Source organism: Limulus polyphemus, unplaced genomic scaffold, assembly GCF_000517525.1.
Source record: "Limulus polyphemus unplaced genomic scaffold, Limulus_polyphemus-2.1.2 Scaffold290, whole genome shotgun sequence".
Lineage (NCBI taxonomy): Eukaryota > Metazoa > Arthropoda > Merostomata > Xiphosura > Limulidae > Limulus > Limulus polyphemus.
In genome coordinates this window covers 94,914-117,595 of record NW_013665900.1, presented here as the reverse complement: position 1 = coordinate 117,595, position 22,682 = coordinate 94,914, and the positions used below count along the sequence as shown (strand labels likewise).

The following is a 22,682-nucleotide window of genomic DNA, read 5'->3' as shown; positions in this document are numbered from 1 at the left end:
AAAATATTTACTCTTAGGGTACAGATCCTTTATGTTTGCTTGTTTGTTTTTGAATTTCGCGCAAAGCTACACAAAAGCTATCTGCACCACCAACTCTTGGGCTACTCTTTCACCAACGAATAGTGGGATTGCCCATCACATTATAACGCCCCCACAGCTGAAAGGTCGAACATGTTTGGTGGGACGGGGATTCGAACCTGTGACCCCTACATTGCGAATCGAGCACCCCTAACCACCTGGCCATGCCAGGCTAGATCACTTATGAAACCACCTCATGAAGTCTCTAAAGACATAAATCAGCTATGACAAAAGGGTTAAAAAACGGTAACAAAAGAGAAAAAGAGTAATTAAACGTGTCATGCACTTTACAAACGTTTTTATCACTTTTCGCATATTAATGTTTGTCTTTCACCAGTTTCTTTGCCTGTTGTGTATGCACGAGAAGAACGGCAGTTGCTATTAAAACTCAAAATTTTCATTATTTTCGTAATATTCAGGCTCAAACTGAATCTATATAAATTAATACCTATTTTACTAAAACTTTTACCTTTAATTTCTAAAAAAATATTCGAACAGTGATATGATAACATTTACTAATGTACTAAATTACAAGTTTTCTAGACTGTATAATACGAGGCGTCCATTTTTCTCAAAATGTTAAGGTTACAATAAACGTTATAGGATCAAACTGTATTCTACTTGATAACATATCTCCTAATTATGTTTGTCAGTTTTGTGCGTCACATCTGTAATCATGTGGTTAGTGTTCACTGTTTCCAGTGTTAAAGGATTCGCGAATCTCTTTCAATCGTTTGTTATTCGAGTCAAAGTTTAACCTTTTTATTTTGCATTACACTTGTTACCTAATACTTATGTACCGTACGGAGCCACTGAGGATAATGAACTTAATTCCATTATTGATAGTTACATGTAAAACCATTTATCGATTAGTATTTCACGACACAAATATTCAATAAAGGTTCCATAAACACTTATATTTACATCAGTGGTAACAACTACCCAATGAAAGTTCAAAAACGTTTAACGTCACACGTAATTATTGTTACAGCGTTTATTGTTGTGACGTTATTTTATGTTGGGAGAAAAAAGATAAGTGTAATTCTACACTTTTTTATATTCTATCAAAGTTTATATTTACACCATGATTAAGTTTGTTATTTCAGATGTTTTCAGTGTTCTTTTTAATATTTGACTGAAAATAATTGCCGCTATAAAGGATTTTTGCGCATACTTAAATTTTCAACGTCTTCTCCCCAAACCTAACAACTTCTAAGTTTTCTAGACGTCGCTATGAAATCAATGTGATGCAAATATTGGGTGTGGGTTACTATTGCACGTTTGAATCCTTAATTAATCGCATTACTATATGTTGCTGTTTTTTTGTTGTTGTTTTTTCTGAAAACGTAATACCATTTTAATGACGTTTTCGCATATGAATCTCTTTATATAAGAAAAATTTCCACGTGGGTTAAATCAATGATATATATATCAACACAAAACAAAAAATGAAAATATTTTACTAACGGCTTTATAAATCAATTGCCAAATGATTTCATTTTGTAAATTGAACATTTACAATCTTTACCGCCTAAGAAACTATTCGCAAATTTAAAATATATTGCTGTGTTAAGCTCTTTGACTTCAAAGGGGTCTCAGTTCTAGTTTTTGCAAAACAAAACATTTTGAAACTGCTAAATGGGATACTTCTATTCAACATAATTTAACAGAACTCGTATATAGACTTGTCGAATAACAGAATGAATTTGCATAAAAGTGTTTGAAACTATTAACAGTTACTCAGTTTTCACCTTTATAAATTCTTACACAAATTTAAGACAATTGGTGAAACATCTATATATATATAATAGCCAGATGTCTCTCTGTCTGAACGGTTAACCGTACAAACTAATTATATATTGAAAATGCTTATTTTCAAGAGTACATTACAAGAAAATTATTCTTTTTGTTGTTGTTTTTTTTTTGTTTTTTGCAATTACTAAACTTTCGATTCGTCAGTTTTCGTATGTGCTCAACCGTCAGTCTGAAAAAAAAAACTTATTGAGAACAAAAATGTTTCTTTCTGTGAGGGGATTTTAGGAGAAGAAAAAGCAGGACTCCCTTCGTTGACTGACTGAAAGAAATATTTTGAAGATAGGTACATGAACGCAAAAAGAGAGGAACGTGCTTGATTATATATTTGTTGTTATTCAGTTTATGTATATATAATTTCATGTCGGTATTATCGAATAAATGGATTTCAATTGAATATCTCCCCTTTGACACTTCTTCTAGAAATGACAACTGTCAAAAAGTGCTAACTTCTGTAGCGGTCTTTTCTTGCGCTCAGTAAAATATCAAGGAAGAGTGGCACCCAGCGGAAAAAAAATCCCCGCAGCTATTTAGCGAACGTGAGTGCTCTATTATGCTGGATGCATCCATTGCATTTAAACCCAAACATTTTTGCGAAAAATGCTTTGTGCTCAGTTTCATTTGCTTAAAAACAAATGCAATACAATTTTCTTTATTGGAATAACACATGTAATGAAATAATATGGTTGTAGACGGCTCAATGGGCATTGATATTGTATATACACTATGATCCAAGGGATTGGGTTGACAGCACATTTTTAATTTATTCATCACTATTTTAGGAAAATGACCGTTGAATTGTCTCAACGGGCTGGTATATTTATATTAAAGAATATCGGTCATGTCATTATTACATAAAAACCACCAGTATTTTCTTCTAACTTTTACCCTAGTCACCATTTAACATCTTTTTCACGATACAGTCACTCGTTTTTGTAAGTTTTCAGATACTGTAAGTTGTATTTTTTTTCTTCTTCTGCACTAGGATTATTTTTATTCCGAGACTTGGTAACTACAGTCTAATAAAACTTGTTTGCTTGATTGTTTGTTTTAGAGCAAAGCCACATTGCACTACCTACTGTAAAGTTACCACTGTTTCACCGGGAGACTGTTTTCAATACGGGCAAAAAGCATTCAACCAAATTATTGCGTAGCGTCTCTGTTCTTCATGCGTTATCTTACATTGCCATAACTATAAATTACCTATAGCAGTTCCCTTTTACTCTTATTGAAATTACAACAGATATAAATGTATTCATTTTTAAAATGTCACACAACAGTTATGATTAGGTTATCACCTAAAAGAAAGAGAACATATTACAACCGCTACTATTTCAAATTTCATAAGAAGAGACTGAATAAATGATAAGTAGCTAATCCTTACGCAATTAATGTACCTATCAGAGAAGTACTAAATATAAGAAACTGAAGGAATAGCAATGAAAATTTAATCATCATATACATTACAAAAACAACCGAAGATCAATGGAATTTATAATACTTAAGCCATGACAAGGCAAAACTACTGTTGTAAAGAATATCAAACATCGTACTCGCGTCACTTGGTGAATTATGAATTATTATAAGTCAAATAAACAGTTTGGCATTCGGTATAATTGGCTTTAGGTCTTTGCCTTTCATGACGTTTTACGTTATTATTTTTTTTCCAATATAGAGCATGGTCAACTCGAACAATGGCAGTCTGGAATTGATGCTGCATTCTGAAAATGAGCATATAGAAAATCGTAAGGTATCTTCGATACTCTCTGCAAGAACTGTTTCTAGGACATATTTAGTAAATTTAGTGACTTGACGGGATGCGAGGCATCTCCAAAAAACATCGCATACATGATGGGATTGGAGTCCAGTGGACGTGTTTGCCACTCCACTCGGTCAATCCCCTCTTTTTCAAGGAACATGTAAACTAATTTAGCGTGATGTGGGTTGTGGGTGGAGCCCATTAGACTGAAGTCAGAGCAAATTGTACTAACATATAAAAGTGTAAAATGGCGTAGAATGTGGTCCTGTAACGTATGCCATTAATAGTATCACATAGAAGGATGTAGTTACATCTGCCAATACTCGTTCCTTCCCACACTATACTTTCATTACTTCTGTAGTTGTCACGTTTTTATTGGAAAATAATACTGGACTTGGTTCCAGATTCTCTCCACTTGAGTTTACTCATGTAACATGGTTATAAGGTGAAGGACGACTCCTCTGTACAAGTCATATTGCTCCAAGATCTTTGGCGTACAGTCATGTTATTGTCACTATTACAAATTAGTTGTTTAAAGTCTTTCTTTAAGTAGAATGCGCTTTACTGAAAATCTTCCATACTCACCTGTTTTACGTTCTCTGTTTCTAGCCGTCTGTATAATAACACAGTATCCAGTTGCAGCTGTGAACATATGATTTAGTCTCAGAGCAGATAATCCTAGAATTATGGCGAGTCAGAATCGACAAATAGTGTCATTTACTTGTGTTTTAAATTATTTTCTGTTGTGTTAAGGTGCCCGAGCAAATGTACGATTGGTTTGGATACAGTTCCATATTATACTAACGACACCTTAAAACACTTGTAGCTAATTCGTAAAATAACCTGCTGATGTTCGCCAAAGGAGCGAAACATCAAACATCTTCTGAAGGACTAATCATAATTCCTGAACAGTTTAAATACTTTCAAACTTTGTGATTTGTTTTAAAAGGAACAATATTGCGGAGATCATTATAAGTGGGCATAGTATATATTGGATAACCAAGTATTTGCATTTCAGATCATAACGACAGATCATCAGATGCTTGATATGTGTTTTCCAGTTTTTCCTTTAACTGTTTTGTGCAGTGTAAACATAATATAACAGTTATATTAGATTAAACACCTGTAATAACTTTTCTGGTCGTTTGTTATAGACTTGATGAATTTTACAAAAAAGTTTGGAATTTTTACTTGCAGTTTTTGCAATTTATAAGGTGCTACTGTTATTTGTTTCCTTAAAAATGGCAATAGACTTGAGTTATTTGAATTAACACCCACAGAAATAGCTCATTCAAACATAGAACATTTCATTGAACAAGTTTGTTTTGTTTGTTTTTAATTATGCACAAAGCTACACAAGGGCTATCTGTGCTCTGCCCACCACGGGTATCGAAACCCGGATTCTAGCGTTGTAAATCCGCAGACATACCGCTGTGCCACTGGGGGGCTTCATTGAACAAGCAGGTTTTAGGTTATTCTCCATGATTATTATTTTAAAATAAATATAGCACAAAAAGTCCTCTTTAAACATAATTTCTCGGGTCTCAGGAGCCTTTAATGTAGTAAGTGGTGCCTGTTTAACATTTATTAAAATACTTGAGCGTCCAACAACAGCGATCACATGCTGAGACGCGTGATGTTCTCCTAATTCTCTCTACTTAATCTTCTGGTATTGATCAAATCTATCAGAAGCTGCGCGATTTATGATTCTGATTGGCTGTACGGGCTCGTGGTTGTCATGAGGTGCTCTCAGTCACTCTGCTAGCCACGTTGGTTGAAAAATAATCATTTCAATTGTTTAAGCTCCTAAAGAGGGAAACACTTCTTCCCGTGGCATAGATGTTTTAAACGTTTGAAGCCACTAGAGGAAGTGTAATATTTAAAGATTAAAATCACCACCTTGGCCGAAAATGAAATTTTTTAAACGAATTGTAGCAGTTCCTAATACCTTCGCTTGTCGAACTTATTCCAAAAACGACAAAGAACACTTTGGTAAGTTAAAAAGATATACTTTTTTGTCATTTCTTCGATTTTTTAGCTATCATCGCTGTTTTATATTCTATTTAACTTATTGTTTTGTTTTCTATGAATTTCCCAGTTGTTTTTGCATGGAATTTATGAATTTAGTTGTCTAGTCTTATTTCTACAAACAAACATTTTTTAAACGCTCAACTAGTTTAATCAGAAAACACACACTGACTTTCAATTAACAATCCTACCGAGCGATTAATACAAAATTAATATCTGTAAAATCAGGCGTTTATTTAAAAAAAAATCAGTCAGAACAGCACACTGTGACCACGTAGATGTTAATTAAAAATAATTAAAAAATGGTCGTTAATTATTCTTTATACCGAGAGGGCTCTGTGTTATGGACATTGAAGAAATACTTTTTTTTATATAAAAAGAGAGATAGTTCTAGCAAGCTGAACGAATTAAGTTTGAGCTTTTATGATTAAAAATAGCAAATGTGAAACAATTCATTCTGTTTGACATATTTGCTCCATTTCTTTTAAACATCAGAAACTATATGTTTTATTCCGACTAACTTTGGATTTTCAAGAACGTACAACAAATGATGTAGAAAAAAAACAACGTGTTATTTGCAGCTTTTTTTTTAGTAAAACAGTGAAAACTACCGTGACCTCGATTCGTAGTACAGTTATATAAGAAATCAGTTGTTCCTTAAGCAATGTCAGTATTTCGATTGGCTTACATTGATCACATTTGTAAACATTCGCAAAGTAGAAATATTGTTTGATGTATTTATACGACACACATATTTTCTTTGATGGTTCTACAAATGACATTTACCCTAGTGAAACAGAACTGCTGGTTGTTTTTTGGGGTTTTTTGTTGTTGTTTTTGCGCGTGCTTCTCGTTCTGTTTTTTTTTTTTTTACTCAAAGATTATTTTCAAGATGATAGATATATTTATTAAGGTATGACTTTCAAAATTTTAAAAATCCTAATCCAGAGTAAAGGAACATCCTTTAAAATAAAGAAAAGAAACTAGAATCCATTGCAGAAATCATGAAGTGGTTAACGCAATACATAAAAGAAAGACCACAACATGTAGTTTTGAGACTAAAAGTCGTAGATTTCACAAAAAATATCAAGATCAATGAGGATGCATATTTGTTTAACATCAATGTTCTTCCCTTTTCTTCAATTTCTTAGTATTTTTGTTAACAAACATGATAATAAAACGTGTTTATTGTGGTAAACGAAATAATGATTTGATGTAAGTAAGAGTTTTTTCTTCCCGATTTGTAAAAGACTTACGTGATAGAAAAAAAATCAATATTATTTTTGAAATCTGCGTAGAAAATCCGTTATTATGAAGTTTAAATTCGCAGGCCTGTGTTATTCATGGACTATGGCTAGACTCTAAAGAAAACATTTGGGTACTTCACTCATGTGGAAAGCCATGAAACACATGGAAATTGATAATAACAGCAACTTATAAGTTGGCTAAATTTCGTAAAACTTGGAATCTGCTCCAAACAAATCACACGGTTTCTAGGATGTATGGACAGAGCAGACCACTATCCACAACACAAGCAGACGATTTCTATCTGTCGAATATGCCTTCTCACAATCGTAGAGTACCTGATTCGAGACTGAATCATATATTCACAGCCGCAACTGTACGCCATGTCAGTTCACACGCTGTTAGGAACAAAATTCACAAAACAAGCCTGTTTGCCAGACACCCAATAAGTTAAATTCCTCTCCCAACAAGACAGAAACAAATCGCTTACAATTATACAACTAACACATTCACTGGCACATATATGTATATTTCATTGTTATTTTCAGGGATGTGTCACGCTTCACCCTACAGTCAGATAAGAAGAATATTCTCATTTTGAGAAAATTTGGAACCAGATTCAATCCCAGCTTCATAGAGAAATGTGATGATGGTTGTGGAGTTGGAAATTTATGAAGGCAAAATTTTGTCATTGATACCAAGCATTATATGAATCTTCGCATTACCATATTCTGATGCAATTGGCTCTTACTTTAGCCTCAAAGATCAAAATACAATAAGTGGGGCCATAGGGTTAAACTGGCCAACACATCTCTTGAAGAAGAAGAATTATTCAACAGGCTAGAGAGGCTTGCATGTTCAATAGACTCCAGTCCTAGCTTGTTTGTATGACATGTTTTGGGGAGATACATGTGATTCCAAGGGCTAAAGATGCTTTCAAACACGCAACATTGTTTCCAAGCTTATCTTGTTCCATAGACAAGTGAACTTTTTATGATCTGTAATTATGTAAAGCAACCTCTACCAAATTTTATTTTACGAAGGAAGGCTGGATGACAAAGGACTTGTATTTCGGATCACATAACGGATCATTAGATGTCTAGCTTACATAATGTGAACTCGGGGGAGTGACTTTCATTATTTTAAAGCAGTGACTTTGCCTTGTCATAACTAAAATATTCTAAACTTAAATTATAATATAGATTGTTGGGTCGCGAACCAGAATTGGTTCATCAGAATGTGTAAAACGATCACGTACAAACTTTAAAAATAAATATAGTTTATTTATTTAATTAGTAAGTCATTTCTTTTTTGTTTTGTTTTTTTTTTGTTGTTTTTTTTTTGCATTAAGGCTATTTACTGGATCATGACTGATCGTTGATGTTCCAAACGAGTCTTCAGCTGATAAAAAAGGTTTAAAACCACTGATTAAGGCTAAAAACAATGTGGTTCAAGATTAAATCTTTCTGGTTTCCTTGTTTAAGACTAGTTGACTCTTAGCAGTGAAAACAGTTTAAAAGAAACGTGTAACATAGTAAGATGAAAATCATTATAAACTGTTTCCCTGAAAATATAAAACGAGTATAACTTTGAAAATGTTTTCACTTCATTAAATCAGTCAGAGTTGTTCAGAACATGTTGGTTGTAAGCTAACAATTAATGGCATTCAGTGGAAAGCGATAGGTCGACTCCTCTGAAATCATGTAATAAAAAATAAAAACAATGTCGATAAAAATTGGGAAATGCATAGACCTAATTTCTGAAACCGTATTTTCACAAGCCGTAGACAAACTAGGGCTTTTATTAAACTAGCTCGAAAACAGTAACGATTATCTTCTTTAAGTAGGTTTCTCAAGAATTAAGTAGGTAAGTTGTCTTTAAGTTACCTATATACAACTGTTAAGCACTAGGATATGAAACAATATATATATATATAGAATATCGGAAGATTCACTCGGTTTAGCTTATGAGTTTAAGCTTTCTTGAAGGCACCTTGATTTGCCAGTGCAGGGCTTTTTCAATTCGACCACATGGTAAAACCAGCGGATTAAATTTTTCTGAGACGAAACACATTCGCACATTTTAGAACTTGCTTTCTTTAATGCGACTTTCTGCGTAGACTACATTTTCTGATAAAAATATCTAAACCAGTAGTTAAACTTTCAATAAGTCCAGCGTTTCTTATAAGACAAGACCGCCGGCACTACTGAATTTTCCTAAACGTAGTGCTTCCATATTCAGAACTATATATATCTTGAAGCAATGCACTATATTTTCACGTGTAAATAGGTCAGCCATCACATTGTTCAAAAAACAAATTTTAAAGATTGATACGTATTCGCAAATATGCATGTAACTAATTATTTAATGCTCCGGAGGGATTTTTCGATATTTCGAAGTTAAGGGTACAGGGTAGTCCAAAAGCTTGTTTTAGGGACATTTCCATGTGACTCGTTCATAAACAACATGACTGTAACATCATACTAAATACACACAATTGGTAAGTTCGACTTTTGTTTTAATCAGAAAAGAATTCTTGGATGTTCACTACACACAGCGGTGTCTATTAATATAGCCATTAGCTTCATGTAATAATTTTAGTTGGTCCACAAATGTGTTCGTTTTCTTTGTCCAAGCTAATGAAGCGTGATTCGGCATTTTAACATTATAATTTCACAGCGGCGACTCAATACCTCAACGTATATCATTGACTAGTTTGATGCAGTTTGTATCAGTAAATAGCAATGACTCAGCACTTCAATGTGACGGGGGTCAAATCTTTAACCTATATGAGCGAATGTGCGTGGATCAGTTCTGTATCATTTAATAGCTGTGAGTCAGATAGAGTTACATCAAATACAATATACTTCAAACATGTAAGAGGTGGATCGATAAGAGCATGTTACAACTTGATTTCTGCTCGTATGTTCATTATTCTTGTTCGTAAAACAAGTCTAGTCGTTTACCTTATATATTTTATTTGTTGAATAACTCTGAAACATTGCGGGCTGAAATAAATCCCTTTTAAGTGTTAAACAATCGTCTCTAATTCTACTTGTTGAATCTAAAGAGAACTTTGAGACATGCTTTCTTTTGTGACTTTGTATTTTATAAACCAAATCAAATACTGTGTAAAGACTGTGGTTATCTTTAAAAGTTGTTTTATTCTTGTGAATATACAATAAATGAGCTTTTTACACACACACAAATTTATCAACATTCAATCTTAGGATTACACGAGCAGAAAGTGCTTGCTCACTCTTAAGTTTGCTAAGAAATTCCTGGGGCTGATATACCGTCAGCTTAATCCCTTGATTTGGAATCACACCTTTTTTTCTAAAATTTGAGTGCACGAGTCTATTGTAGTGTATCTGATGTTTGCGGATTCCTTTCATCCCCATGGAAACGCGCCGGGACCCTCGTCAGAAATGACGTCTTTATCAAACGTACTGTTGCGCGGTTAGCATATAAATATATACGAAACAAGTATTTAACAGATCAGTTTATCAAGCCTATCATGAACCTAACGACATTGGTGAACTCTCCTTAGATGAAAGTATGAAATGCATCCATTGCCTCGTGCACAGTCAGCCTTAGTAAATAATATTCCGATGAAGAAACCGTTACAAGAAGTTGGATATCGTCTGAGTTTATGGCGAAAACCTTATTTAGAAAGATCGCAATCTGAAGATATTGTACATCGAGAAGTAAACAAAATGTTGATGTGTGAAAATCTATCAAGAAGTCGTAGAGCTACGTTTAACAGAGGTTTAACCCTTGACTACACGGTTACCCACAGTAAGCCATACTGAATTATTTGAATAACCTTTTCTTTCATCATACTGTTTGTAGCTCTATTAAAATGTTACATGTTTTCGTTTAGTCTTGTGTGTATATATATGATACGTTGATAATTTACTCACGAAATTATACACAATAATAAACACAGATTTTTAGAGTGAATGATTTCGAAATATGGAAACCCTATATTAAATCTAATTAAGAACGTGCTTCAAAGGAACTCTGAACAAAATCGCAGCTTTCAGTATTTGCATTCTAACAATTCTGCTGATACACTACTAATACTTATAAAAACAGATTAGCTGCGTGTATTTTCATTCACATTTTTCTTAATTTTTTCTCATTGCGACCCGAAATGAGAGATATATAAAGATATTATTATCGTTGTGTTGGGTCATTTATTTCTAACCATTATGCTTCTATACAGAAATGTGTTAAGTATTGATACAACTGACATAGTATTGGACTAGGTGTTATGTCATCAATTTTTATGAACAGCGACTGTTATGGTGTGAACTAGGCCAAGTAATTGGGTTGTACTTATTATCAACTTTATTTAAGTCATTTACAAATCAGATGTTTAGAGCAAGGATTAATAACATAATATTATCTATTTCATTTTCAGCACTAATTATTTACCTATTATTATTTTATATGAATTAACTTTACTGTCACTCAGGAGAACCAGCAAGCTAGTCTTGTTCCCAGAGCGGGTCAAGCAACCACATCAACGAATATGTTATAATACGCGAATCACGTTACATCTGTCATATCCTCTGCCGACAAGACTTTTCGCCCAATATCAGAGCTCGCTAGTTCGGCTGGGATACAACAGATATGGGTTCCAGATTCCATGCTGCCCTTGAAATTATTTCCTCCAGAGTGAATTTGCTGACTCTGGTGGTCACGATTACAGAATACTGACTGACACCACAATTTGTATTCTATTAAGTTCCTGTCTTGAAAACTTTCCACATACCTCTCACTGTACGTTTAGGTATACTTCTTTCTAAGACCACGTTTCAGCATACAAAGGTACAATGATCTATTGAAAGTGCACTCTGAGACTGTATGGGTTCATAAGTGAATCGGTTCGAAGTGTTTCAGTTTTTCTCACGACAACATCCGTGTGGCTGAAAGCTTGTGAATGTTTCCATGTGAGCCTTCAAATCTTTATTTATTATATTATTAAAGACACCAGGAAATATGCTTAGCCTCATCACAATGTTTTTTAGGTCGGATGGTTATCTTTTTTAACCATAGCTTTCACTTTGCGAACGAAAGCATTTATTTGGATTGGCGTGGAATGTAGTTCCGGAGCTTCAGTAGCCTGAAACGCTGTACTGTGCAAGATAGTTCTCTTTCTAAGAAACCATTGAAGAGTCTCTCCTTTGAAATGTATCTTTTGGCTTCAGGTGTTTTATAGCCACTCGGAAAGGATTGCGATACTTACAACAAGACACAGGTTATGTGCTTTTTATTATGTCCAGGCTCTATGTATCAGTCCAACTGTATCACACAAAATAAATTTCATCAGCTGTGTAAGTGGTTATTTGCGCTATGCCCACCACAAGGACCGAACTCCGAATTTTAGAAAACCACGGATGGCTCTTGCAAAAGAACAACAACCAAAACAAAACAAATCTGAGTTTGAGATTACTTAAAAACTCAAGTTTTTTGCTTTGAAATTATTTTCTAAAAAGCTTACACGCTATTGTATCACATGAAATTAATCTCATCAAAAATGTTCTCCCCTGTGGTTCAGTGGCATGTATGAGGGCATATAACGCTAATAACTGGGTTTTGATACCCACAGTGGATAGAGCACTGTGTAGCTTTGAACTTAACAACAAACTCCCCAAAGATAGATTTTAATTTAAGGAAGAATTAATTATTTGGTAACTGTCGTGCACAATAGACCACTGTATTATACAACGTAAACAATTTCACTCTATCGGTAACTCAATGTAAGGCATTAAATGTCTTGTTATGTAGCGCTTTTGTCTTAAACAAAACTTACAAAGTACGATCTTTGTACCACATGTCATGAATTGAACTCCAATAAATAGGAAGCTTGATTTGCTAGTCTTCCGACTGTGTGGAATTTAATCAAGTCATATATCAATCGACACGAAGTGAGTTTCATTAGAAAGGAAACTAGAGCGCAGAGTGTTCGAGATCTTGATTGTAGTTATATATAAAGATCAAAAATGTCAGACAGTTGTAACCACACGAAATTAACTTCGCCAATTAGGAAACTTAAGATGTAGGTCTCGTAAGAACAAAACCATAAGATAGGCGGTTACTAGAAAAGTATTTTTGTTCCTGTTTATTTTGTCATTGGGTACTGATTACGATTTACTGACGGCGAACTAATAAAAAAACACTTAACGTTTAACAACTTGTAACCTGTAACTACAAGTATGAACATCGTCAAAATTAATTTAAATTGTCTTAAGACTGATGGAATTCAATGCTTCAACATTTACCGCTTTGTTCAACTCACACAAACGAAGCAGATATTAAACTTACATGAAGCTACTTTATTGTTGCAACTAGGAACGTAGGAGATAAAATCTACATATAAGATAGACGAATGAATCTGTAAAGCTGTGATACGTTAGATGGTGTTCAGTATTTACATGGAGTGTGGATATACGCTATTTCTATTTAAAAGCATATTTCAGTGTTGTTCTGTATATTTTTTTTTCAAACACAGAGGTACTAATTCAGTACGTGGCGGAATTGAACTATACGCCCACATTATCTTAATGATAAGTAACAATTTTTATATCTCTTTTATTTTCCAGAAATCTAAAAAACGTAGTACAAATTAGGGATATTTGTACATGTTTGAGAAATGTGAAGAAAAGCCCTTTTTGGTTTTGTATCTTCATCAACACTTTAATAGCTCTGGATTAAGTTTGATACTATCATAAAATTTTGACAACCTTGTGTCCTTTTCTATCTTTATTATGCAGGCCTAAATTTGCTGGTTTTAGAAGACGACAGGAACTCATCTTCTTCCAGATCTTTAAGTGTTTCACCTGTTTCCCCAAGACATCATTACGGTGCTGCAAGCAAGCAGAAGTAAGTTTAATAGTAATTTAAGATTTACTACAGATATATTTCTTGATGAGATAGAAACATAGTTGTGGAATTGAAACCAGAGAGGGTTAAGTTTACCAGTAACGTATACTTCACGGTTTTTGTATTAAAAGCAAAGATATATATTTACTTGTATAAACTTCTAATAAACAGGGTTGGTCTTTAAAGCAGAGATACCTAATCTTACTAGTAAGTTTAAATGACACGGTTGTGGTATTAAAAGAAAGGAGAACTATGCATGTGTTTACTAGTAACTTTCGACGACACAAGCTCACTGTTCAAAGCAGAGAACTAAGTATATTAACAAGTTTAAACGACACAGTTTTACTTTTGGAAACAGAGTACTAAGTTTACTTGTATGTTTCTAAAATACACTGTTTGTGCTGAAATCAGAGAGATCTAAATTTACTAATAAGTTTTTGTCACATAGAGTTCGTATTGAAAGCAGAAAGAACTAAGTTTACTAGTAAGTTCCCATAGCACAAGTATTGTTAGTTCCCATACAGTAAGTGTCATACGTATTGTTAGTTCCCATACAATAAGTGTCATACGTATTGTTAGTTTCCATACAATAAGTGTCATGCGTATTGTTAGTTCCCATACAATAAGTGCTATACGTATTGTTAGTTTCCATACAATAAGTGTCATACGTATTGTTAGTTCCCATACAATAAGTGCTATACGTATTGTTAGTTCCCATACAATAAGTGTCATACGTATTGTTAGTTCTCACAGCACAAGTATTGTTGTTTGTGTTTGTTTTAGAGCAAAGCCACATTGGGCTATCTGCTGTGTCCACCGTGGGAAATCGAACCCCGGATTTTAGCAAACAAGTATTGTTAGTTCCTATAGCACAAGTGTCATATGTATTGTTAATTCTCACGGCACAATTTTCACCAAAAGAAACTTTTTGTAACCTAGTTCTGGAATGCACAGAGAAGGGTAGTTCTTGCTAGTTAAGACGAATGGTGTAGAGTTTATTGGAATTGTTAATGCCCTCTGTTGGGCGATTGAAGGGTAGTTCTTGCTAGTTACGAAGAATGGTATAGAGTTTATTTGAATAGTTAATGCCCTCTGTTGGGCGATTGAAGGGTAGTTCTTGCTAGTTACGAAGAATGGTATAGAGTTTATTTGAATAGTTAATGCCCTCTGTTGGGCGATTGAAGGGTAGTTCTTGCTAGTAACGAAGAATACTGTAGAGTTTATTTGAATAGTTAATGCCCTCTGTTGGGCGATTGAAGGGTAGTTCTTGCCAGTTACGAAGAATAGTGTAGAGTTTATTTGCATAGTTAATGCCCTCTGGTGGGCGATTGAAAGGTGATGTACGAGACTAATTATATATATTTTTCTCTTTTTATTGTTAGATAGGTAAACTTGTTAATATTTGATAATTACCAAAATATTAAATATTGATTTTCGTCTCATTTATATAAATCGTAAATCCTTTTAGTTGTTAATGTAAAAATATATTTTCATCTAAAACATAGCTTTGGCAAATACTCAACTGCATGACGTATTTACTTATGTTATCAAACAAGACCACGTATGTCTTGAACTAAAGGTTCTGAAGCAAAGATTGACGTGAATTTGACTATTTAGATTTCAAAAATAAGATTCGTGTATAACGTTGTAAGAAATTACGATATATTAAGAAATCAATCTGTCGTTCACGCTAGATCTTTCTCAGGAATTATATATATTTTTATTTTTAGATATGAATCATCTGGAACTCCATTAACACGTGTTGGCTTTACAAAGCTGGCTCGTTTATTAACCTCCAAAGACAAAACCACAGAAAATACAAACACTTCTCCACAGGCGTAAGTAAATTATTTTCTTTTGATAGTATTGGCTTGATTCTTCTGTTATAAATCATCAATTTTCATTTATTTTATCGATATATCAATGATGTTTTAAGTTGATTGGAACTGCATTAGTTTAAAGCATATCTACATGTTCTAAATTTCATTTGAAGTACATAGTTAAATACGTTATAACTAAGTTTCAATATCTTGTTAGAATATATTCTTGATTGCCCTTAAAAACTTTTAGAAACTTTCTTGGTAGTCATTTTAGATGTGGCGACCATTTTATATCTAATTAAAGTTGCTCTACTTCTGAAAATGTTTGTTTGCAATACGCTTCTTCAAGTTTTTAATCTAAAATTCACTTTTTTATACACATATTTGACTGCGTTTTTTGAGCCTTTCCTATAGCGGCCATCTTGGGTTTGATGACCATCGTTTGACCACTTTAGGACGACATCCAACTGACAATATATCCAAAACTATCAAGCTCTAATTTACCGACCACCATGCCATGTTCCTTGCTTTTGAACCAAAATTAGCAAATTTGAACCATAGTCCTGCTTATTTTTAAATATAATGACGGCCATCTTGGGTGAAATTCAGCTGACTTTATAACGGAAAATGATTAATACTACCATACCTTCCATCATGCCCAGTTTCATGCTATTAACTGATTATGCACCATTTTTCACCATACAACTGGACAATAAGAACTTGTTAAGAGGCTAGTTAATTTTACTTGTTAAACATAGAACTGAGATTTTATTTACTTGAGAAGAAATAAAGGAAGCTCGAGAAAGAGAGAGCATAGCATTATATACAAAATTCTATAATGTCGTCCCTCTCAGGGTGCATGCACTGCCTACATTAATCTTAGCCGTTCGAATAGAAAAGTACATGATAATGTACTCGTCAGTAGATTGTCTATCTTTACGTAATATGTTCTATTTTATAGCGGTCTCCCCACGAGAAAGATCATTTGATACTATAGAAGAATGACTCAGAAAGAAAGTTAACTAGGACGAAAAGAACTTAGCCATTCTAAAACTTTCAACCGAATTTTAAGTGTTCACATTACTAACTAAAGAAGACAGGAAACATCTATTATGACTGTATATTAAATTCTAGTGGTCAGTTTTATGCACAATTGCCCACCATCGCAATTTCCAATGTATAAAGTTTCTGCAAAGGACACCAAAGTCAATATTACACCTTACATCTTTATAAACTTCCTACAGACTCTCTATCGTATGTGGACTTTAGATTCCAAGACAACGATTGAGCGAATTAAACGCCCAGAAATCCATGAATGTTGTCAGGTAACTCAAGAAGTGTGTTAGAGAATGTGAATGGTATGAACAGTGGTGACATCTTCCATGGTTCATAGACACGCTGTTGTTGACTTGGATATGTGACTTAACGCTAACAATACCTTCTTAGCACCCTGGCCATATACAGTGCAGGAAATTCATATTCATTATTGGTATTAGTACTTTCTTTAGGTATAAACTAGAATTTAACTTTATCGTGCAATTTATAGAGTCTATATTTCGCATTATGTGAGAAACATACAGTAACCATAAAATCTGACGAAAAGATTTATGATTTTGATACCACACTAAAATATTTTTATCATCTCGTCACTAATAGAAAACCACCCGCTTCTTTTAACAGTAATTTAAGTACATCCATGTCTGGTCCTTTTTTGCAACAATCTTCCATCTCTCACGTGCAATGTGTTCTTCGTACATTATTCTGCAGTTCGTCTTTCTCTCGTTAATGTGCTTGTGCACTTGTGAGTTAAACATTTTTACAATGGGAAGATCTTTCTGAAAAACATTCTTGGCCAAAATTTTGCATATTTTGTAACAAATAAGATCATTATTATTAAGATGAAATACAAATACACTTAGTACTGTCAAACTGAGAAATGCATGTTATATTAAACATCTACATATGTAATTTATATAACTAGACAGGTTCTATGGGCATCATGAACGATTTACTAGAACAGCAAACAATTTTATCAGACACTATAGAAAGATGTGTAATTCAGCATTGCACCTGTCACAACAAAACCTTACAAAAACATGTATAATGACAGAATATAACATCAAATTATTATAAATAGTCTCTGTAACATTATATCAGTTCATATTAAACATTCAGTACTTGGTTGGTCCTCCTCGTACTCTAATAGCATCCGCAAGGTGACGTGACATGCTTTCGATGAGGATAATGATGTAATCCACCATGATTTCATCCCAACTTGTCACTAGAAGGCGCTGCAACTCAGCTACAGTAGCTGATTTAGGGTCGTGATCAGAAATTTTCCAGCTCAATTATGCCCAACAGTTCTCAATGGGATCACAATCCGAATATTTTGCTGGTCATGGCAATCTTGTAACGATCTGCTGGTCGAGATAATCCTGTACAATATGCACACTGTGGAAAATGGCATTGTCATGCTTGAATACAAAGTTATTGCCAAACCTTGCCCAAGCATATGGCAGAAATATCGTCTCCATGTGATGCCTGTAGGAGGCGCCATTGACGTTTACCTTGAGGATATGAAAAGCAATTTTTCCACCATGATGAATAACTGCCCAAACATGTACTACACTACCTCCTGTGGGAAAGAAAGTATTCCATCACGTATTCTCCAGACAAACGACGAACACGAATCCTACTATAAGCTTTAACTAGCCGGAAACAGGACTAATTTGAAAAGACGAAATGTCGCCAGTGTCCTAACTGTAAGTTGGCATGTTGTCTTGCCCAAGTAACATGGTGACAGCGGTGAATTCTGGTTAATATTGGTTTGCAGATAGCTCTTGTTGCAAAAAACTTTGTTTGTTCAATCTTCTGTTCATTATTTTTCTGGATATCCTGAAATGAATGTGTTCATTCCATTCCTATCGTAAGGTGTTGCGATCAAGGTGTTAACCTGATCAAAACATGGTCATCTCGGGCAATAGTTTGTCGGTGTCTACCAGTAGACTTTTCTGGAACAACGTTTCCTGTAGTCCGACGATGTTTTAGGATTCTGGTTACAGTATACTGGGGTACCCTACTGTTCTGGCAATGTCAATTTGTTTCATATCATTTCTGGACAGTCAACCAATTTGACGCCCTATAACTTTTGAACGTGACTCTACATCAGGTACAGAGAAATTGTCTGAACAAAGCGTTGATCTGTTTCGAAAAAGATTATACCAAAAGCACACAGTTTTATATAAAACAGGTATGTATGTGTTTTTTGGCGAACAAATGCCCAATACAACTTATACAGGCCAGAATAACAACTCGTACATGTTGGTCAGATAATATGCTACCTTCTTTGTTTCTATTCGGGCATTTACTTAATAACTACTCCATGTATGTAGATAGTAACATCAATACAGAACACAAGGCGAATATTTTGACCAAGACTGCATTTTTTGTACACTGTTCATTGAGATATATATACATCTTGTAAACAGCCTCTTTCTGGGTGTTTATTTCATTTTGTCCTGAACAATTAATGTTGATATTTTGGCAAAGGTAACATCAGTTAGGTTGGTTTACGTTATTATATGATTGTACTCATTTGTTGATGCTATTCACTAGGTTATGGACAGTTAACTTTGAAATTTATATGCCAGAGGTTTTTTGTTCATCTAATAAATGACTCCACTATATTTCCCCCCATCAGTAAGTTTATCCGTGGCGACATATCTTGTCAAATAGGACTTTGTCATGAAACAAATATATGGTTGCTAAACATGTTATTTTGGCGGCACCGCTCAAAACTGGGCGCTAACCATTGCATTAATCATATATAAATTATTCATGTGGGATAAGATAAACCCTATGTACTTATTAAGGTTGAGCTCCGTTTTATAGTTACTTCTTCCTAGAAGATCCAATGCCCGTATAAACTTTATGTCGTTATTGTGGCAAACATCCTGTGTTATACTTAACCTTAGTATCTATTCTAATATAAAATCTCTTGTGATAGATGTTACTTTTAGGTCTATTAAAAAAAACAACTTAGAAGTTAGTTATTTTTATTCTGTCCTGAAAATTATTACTTTTGACATTTTTTTTTAATTTGTCTTAACGAGGTGCCCCCCAGTGGCACAGCGGTATATCTGCGGACTTACAACGCTAGAATCCGGGTTTCGATACCCGTGGTGGGCAAAGCACAGATAGCCCATTGTGTAGCTTTGTGCTTAATTTCAAACGAACAAACGAGCCTTAACGAGAAACATGCAAAGTTACGTCAGAAAATTTCATCGCATCATAACCAACTGAAGGCTGGATTTTTGTGCAACATTTGTCCTCATTATCCTCTGAGATATAGAAATTAATATATAAATAAGTATGGACCGTGCGTAGTTTAGTGAAGTTGTTCTTCAAGTTTGGTCGCCGGACCACTGATGATCCGAAAGAGTCCTCCAGGTGGTCCGAGGGCTGGTCCAAAACAGAAGTCTCATCAAAAGCAGCGCCATTTTCCCCACTAATTCTGATAATTTTGTTTTGTTTTGGGAGCGGGGGTGGAAATCGAAATCGGTACGTGGTCCGCAGGGTCTTTTGTCCCTCCGAAGTGGTTCCTGGATGAAAAAGTTTGAGAACCACTGGCCTAGTGATTCCCGTGCTGGACTAATTAGGATATATGGTTCGCGTCGTATTGACGAAAACATGAACTCGTACACGCTATGGGGCTATAGATACATTATAAGAGTTACGGTCAAATCCCGCTATATTCGATTAAAGTAACTCATAAATTGACAGTTGGTGCTGTTGACTAGCGGGCCAATATAACGAATCAATCAGTTCAAAATTAAGGACAACTATCATAGATAGACTTTGTGTAGCCTTACGCGAATTTAAGAAATAAATCAAACATATAATTATTGCATGTAAGCCTTTTTGAAATAATATATATCGTATTTTTGTGACAACATCTCGCATTAAAACTGTTTCAACTCTGTTGAGGTGGATTACTGTTAACACGTACTTCTCAACTGATAAATGATAAAATTACGTATTATTACTACTTCTAATAATGATGACACTCAATATTTATTTTTACAACAAAATGTTCAAAATATAATAGTTATATTTATACCTCTATTTGTTAAAAACGCCTTTGAATGAAATCGTTCATGTGTTATTTTATGTATCTGGAATTGCTAAAACATTTCTATTTGTATATCTTAGAAATTATAAAAATGCTTTTTTTTTTCTAAACGGTAGCACGAAGAAAAATTCTTGGTAATTTTTGTTCAACTACCAATAGAAAATAACAACTATAATTTTTGCCAATAGGAAAAAAGGAGCCATTACTGTTCGGAAAGCCAGCAGTATTGATAGCCTTTTAAACGTTTCAAGTCAAAACACAGAGTTATCTAGTAGTTTGGATACTCAAGGGAACAACATACCCTACAGTGGAGCCACCACCGGCGGACTGGTCGTACCTAATAATAAACATCTTCCATTTTCACCAAGTGTTCCAGCCCAACTAGAAAACCAAAAAAAGGCAGTAGTGCCTTTATCCCCTGCTATGCCAAATAAACTAATCAAAGCAATTCCAGGTAAGTTATGTTGTATGGAAGTAATGATTTCTGTGAACCAACTGTTATGCTAACGATATCTAAAGCAGATGTTGATAGAATTATAAGGAAATTGTCTAGAAGTAAAAAGCATTATGGATGACTCTTAAATAATGTTTAAAAAATATAGATAAAATGTGCCTATATTTATAGCTGGGGTTGATGCTGCTTTTCGAATAGTTAGGCTAAAGTTGTGATATCTCAATGAAACGTTGTGTAAACGTGTGCAAGCACCCAAAAGTGAATTGGAAGTTCGTTTGAGGAGTAATTCTGAACTGTTCATATGCCTTTTGCATAAATTCGTAATTTGTTCGCTTTTAAGAATACATTTTGGTTCTTCCTTTCACCAGTATTGGCATTCTTGTGAATGAACAAAGAACATAGAACTTTAATTTAAATTCTCCCTAGCTGCGTTAATAAGTTTTATTATTATGGTATTCATTAAATACACTAAAAAAAAGCACCTAATAATGTTTCCGTATTTCTGATTTAAGTTGCTATTAATTATAAAAATACATTCTGAAAGTTAAATGTATTCGAAAAGCATCATTATTGGAATCTCGATAGCTTTGTTGTTAATAGGTTTTGCATTCGTGCATTCCGTGTTCTTCTTTGGAAAAGAACGAAGTGCAATTTTTTATTGTATTTTTTTAATTCAGTAAAATATTTATGGCGGTCTAAAATTCTATGTTTTGCAACTTTACGAGGAAGATTTTAATGAAATTGCTAATTATAAAATTCAGATGTTCGCAATAACATTTCAAAGCCTTTCATGAGCTTTGAACGAGATTTATGCGAAAAAGGTTTGACATGAGTGTTATTCGTAAAGAGGAAAAATAGAACGTGGTTTATTACAATTAGGTAGACATCATCTACCTTTGGTGACAAGTAAAGGAGGTTTTTTGTTTTTTGTAGGAGTTCGGCAAGGTAGCGTGGATTTGTTGTTCGAAGGCCTAGCTTTAACAAAAGCCGAAAGGAAAAAGTTGGAGAAACTCAATAAATTTAATATTGATCTGCAAGGTAACCATCCTGATTTGTTTTTTAATTCATTGGAAAATTTTTAAATAATTAATTAAATTTCCAACCTACATTGGAATAAGATATCTTCTAATTGTGTTCTGTCTGATCTCTAAAATGTCTCACTTCTCTGATGCAGTTTTGAATGTTATTTGTGTTAATTTAATCTTCAATTACTGTACATAGTTTATTTAACTTATATGCTGAATACTTTTGTATATTTGTGTTTCTTTTAAAAACTATTTGAGTATCATATACATATATAATGTTCCTTTATTCACATAAAAGTCACATGTCGCTACGGATGATTAATGTTGTTACGCCAGAGGAAGTCACGAGACGCTAGTAACACGTCATAAGATTCTAGAAGAATCGTGTCTGTTCGTGGCAACTCTAGTGTTTTCTACGCGCCCTCTATTCTTGTATATA

General features: G+C 34.0%; 1 protein-coding gene across 2 annotated transcripts in view; it reads left to right on the top strand.

The window, feature by feature from the left end:
- Positions 1-22,682, top strand: part of LOC106457080 — a 135,101-nt gene that overhangs the window by 86,739 nt on the left and 25,680 nt on the right. Inside the window, exons 1-5 of one of the 2 annotated variants that reach the window (XM_022382899.1) lie at positions 10,441-10,720; positions 13,705-13,813; positions 15,544-15,651; positions 20,953-21,218; positions 22,152-22,256. In XM_022382899.1, coding sequence (XP_022238607.1) covers positions 10,486-10,720; positions 13,705-13,813; positions 15,544-15,651; positions 20,953-21,218; positions 22,152-22,256 — 823 coding nt within the window. In that variant the 5' untranslated portion in view covers positions 10,441-10,485. Of the gene's footprint in view, positions 1-10,440; positions 10,721-13,704; positions 13,814-15,543; positions 15,652-20,952; positions 21,219-22,151; positions 22,257-22,682 lie in introns of those variants that run through there. The other variant, XM_022382898.1, reaches the window with a different exon arrangement.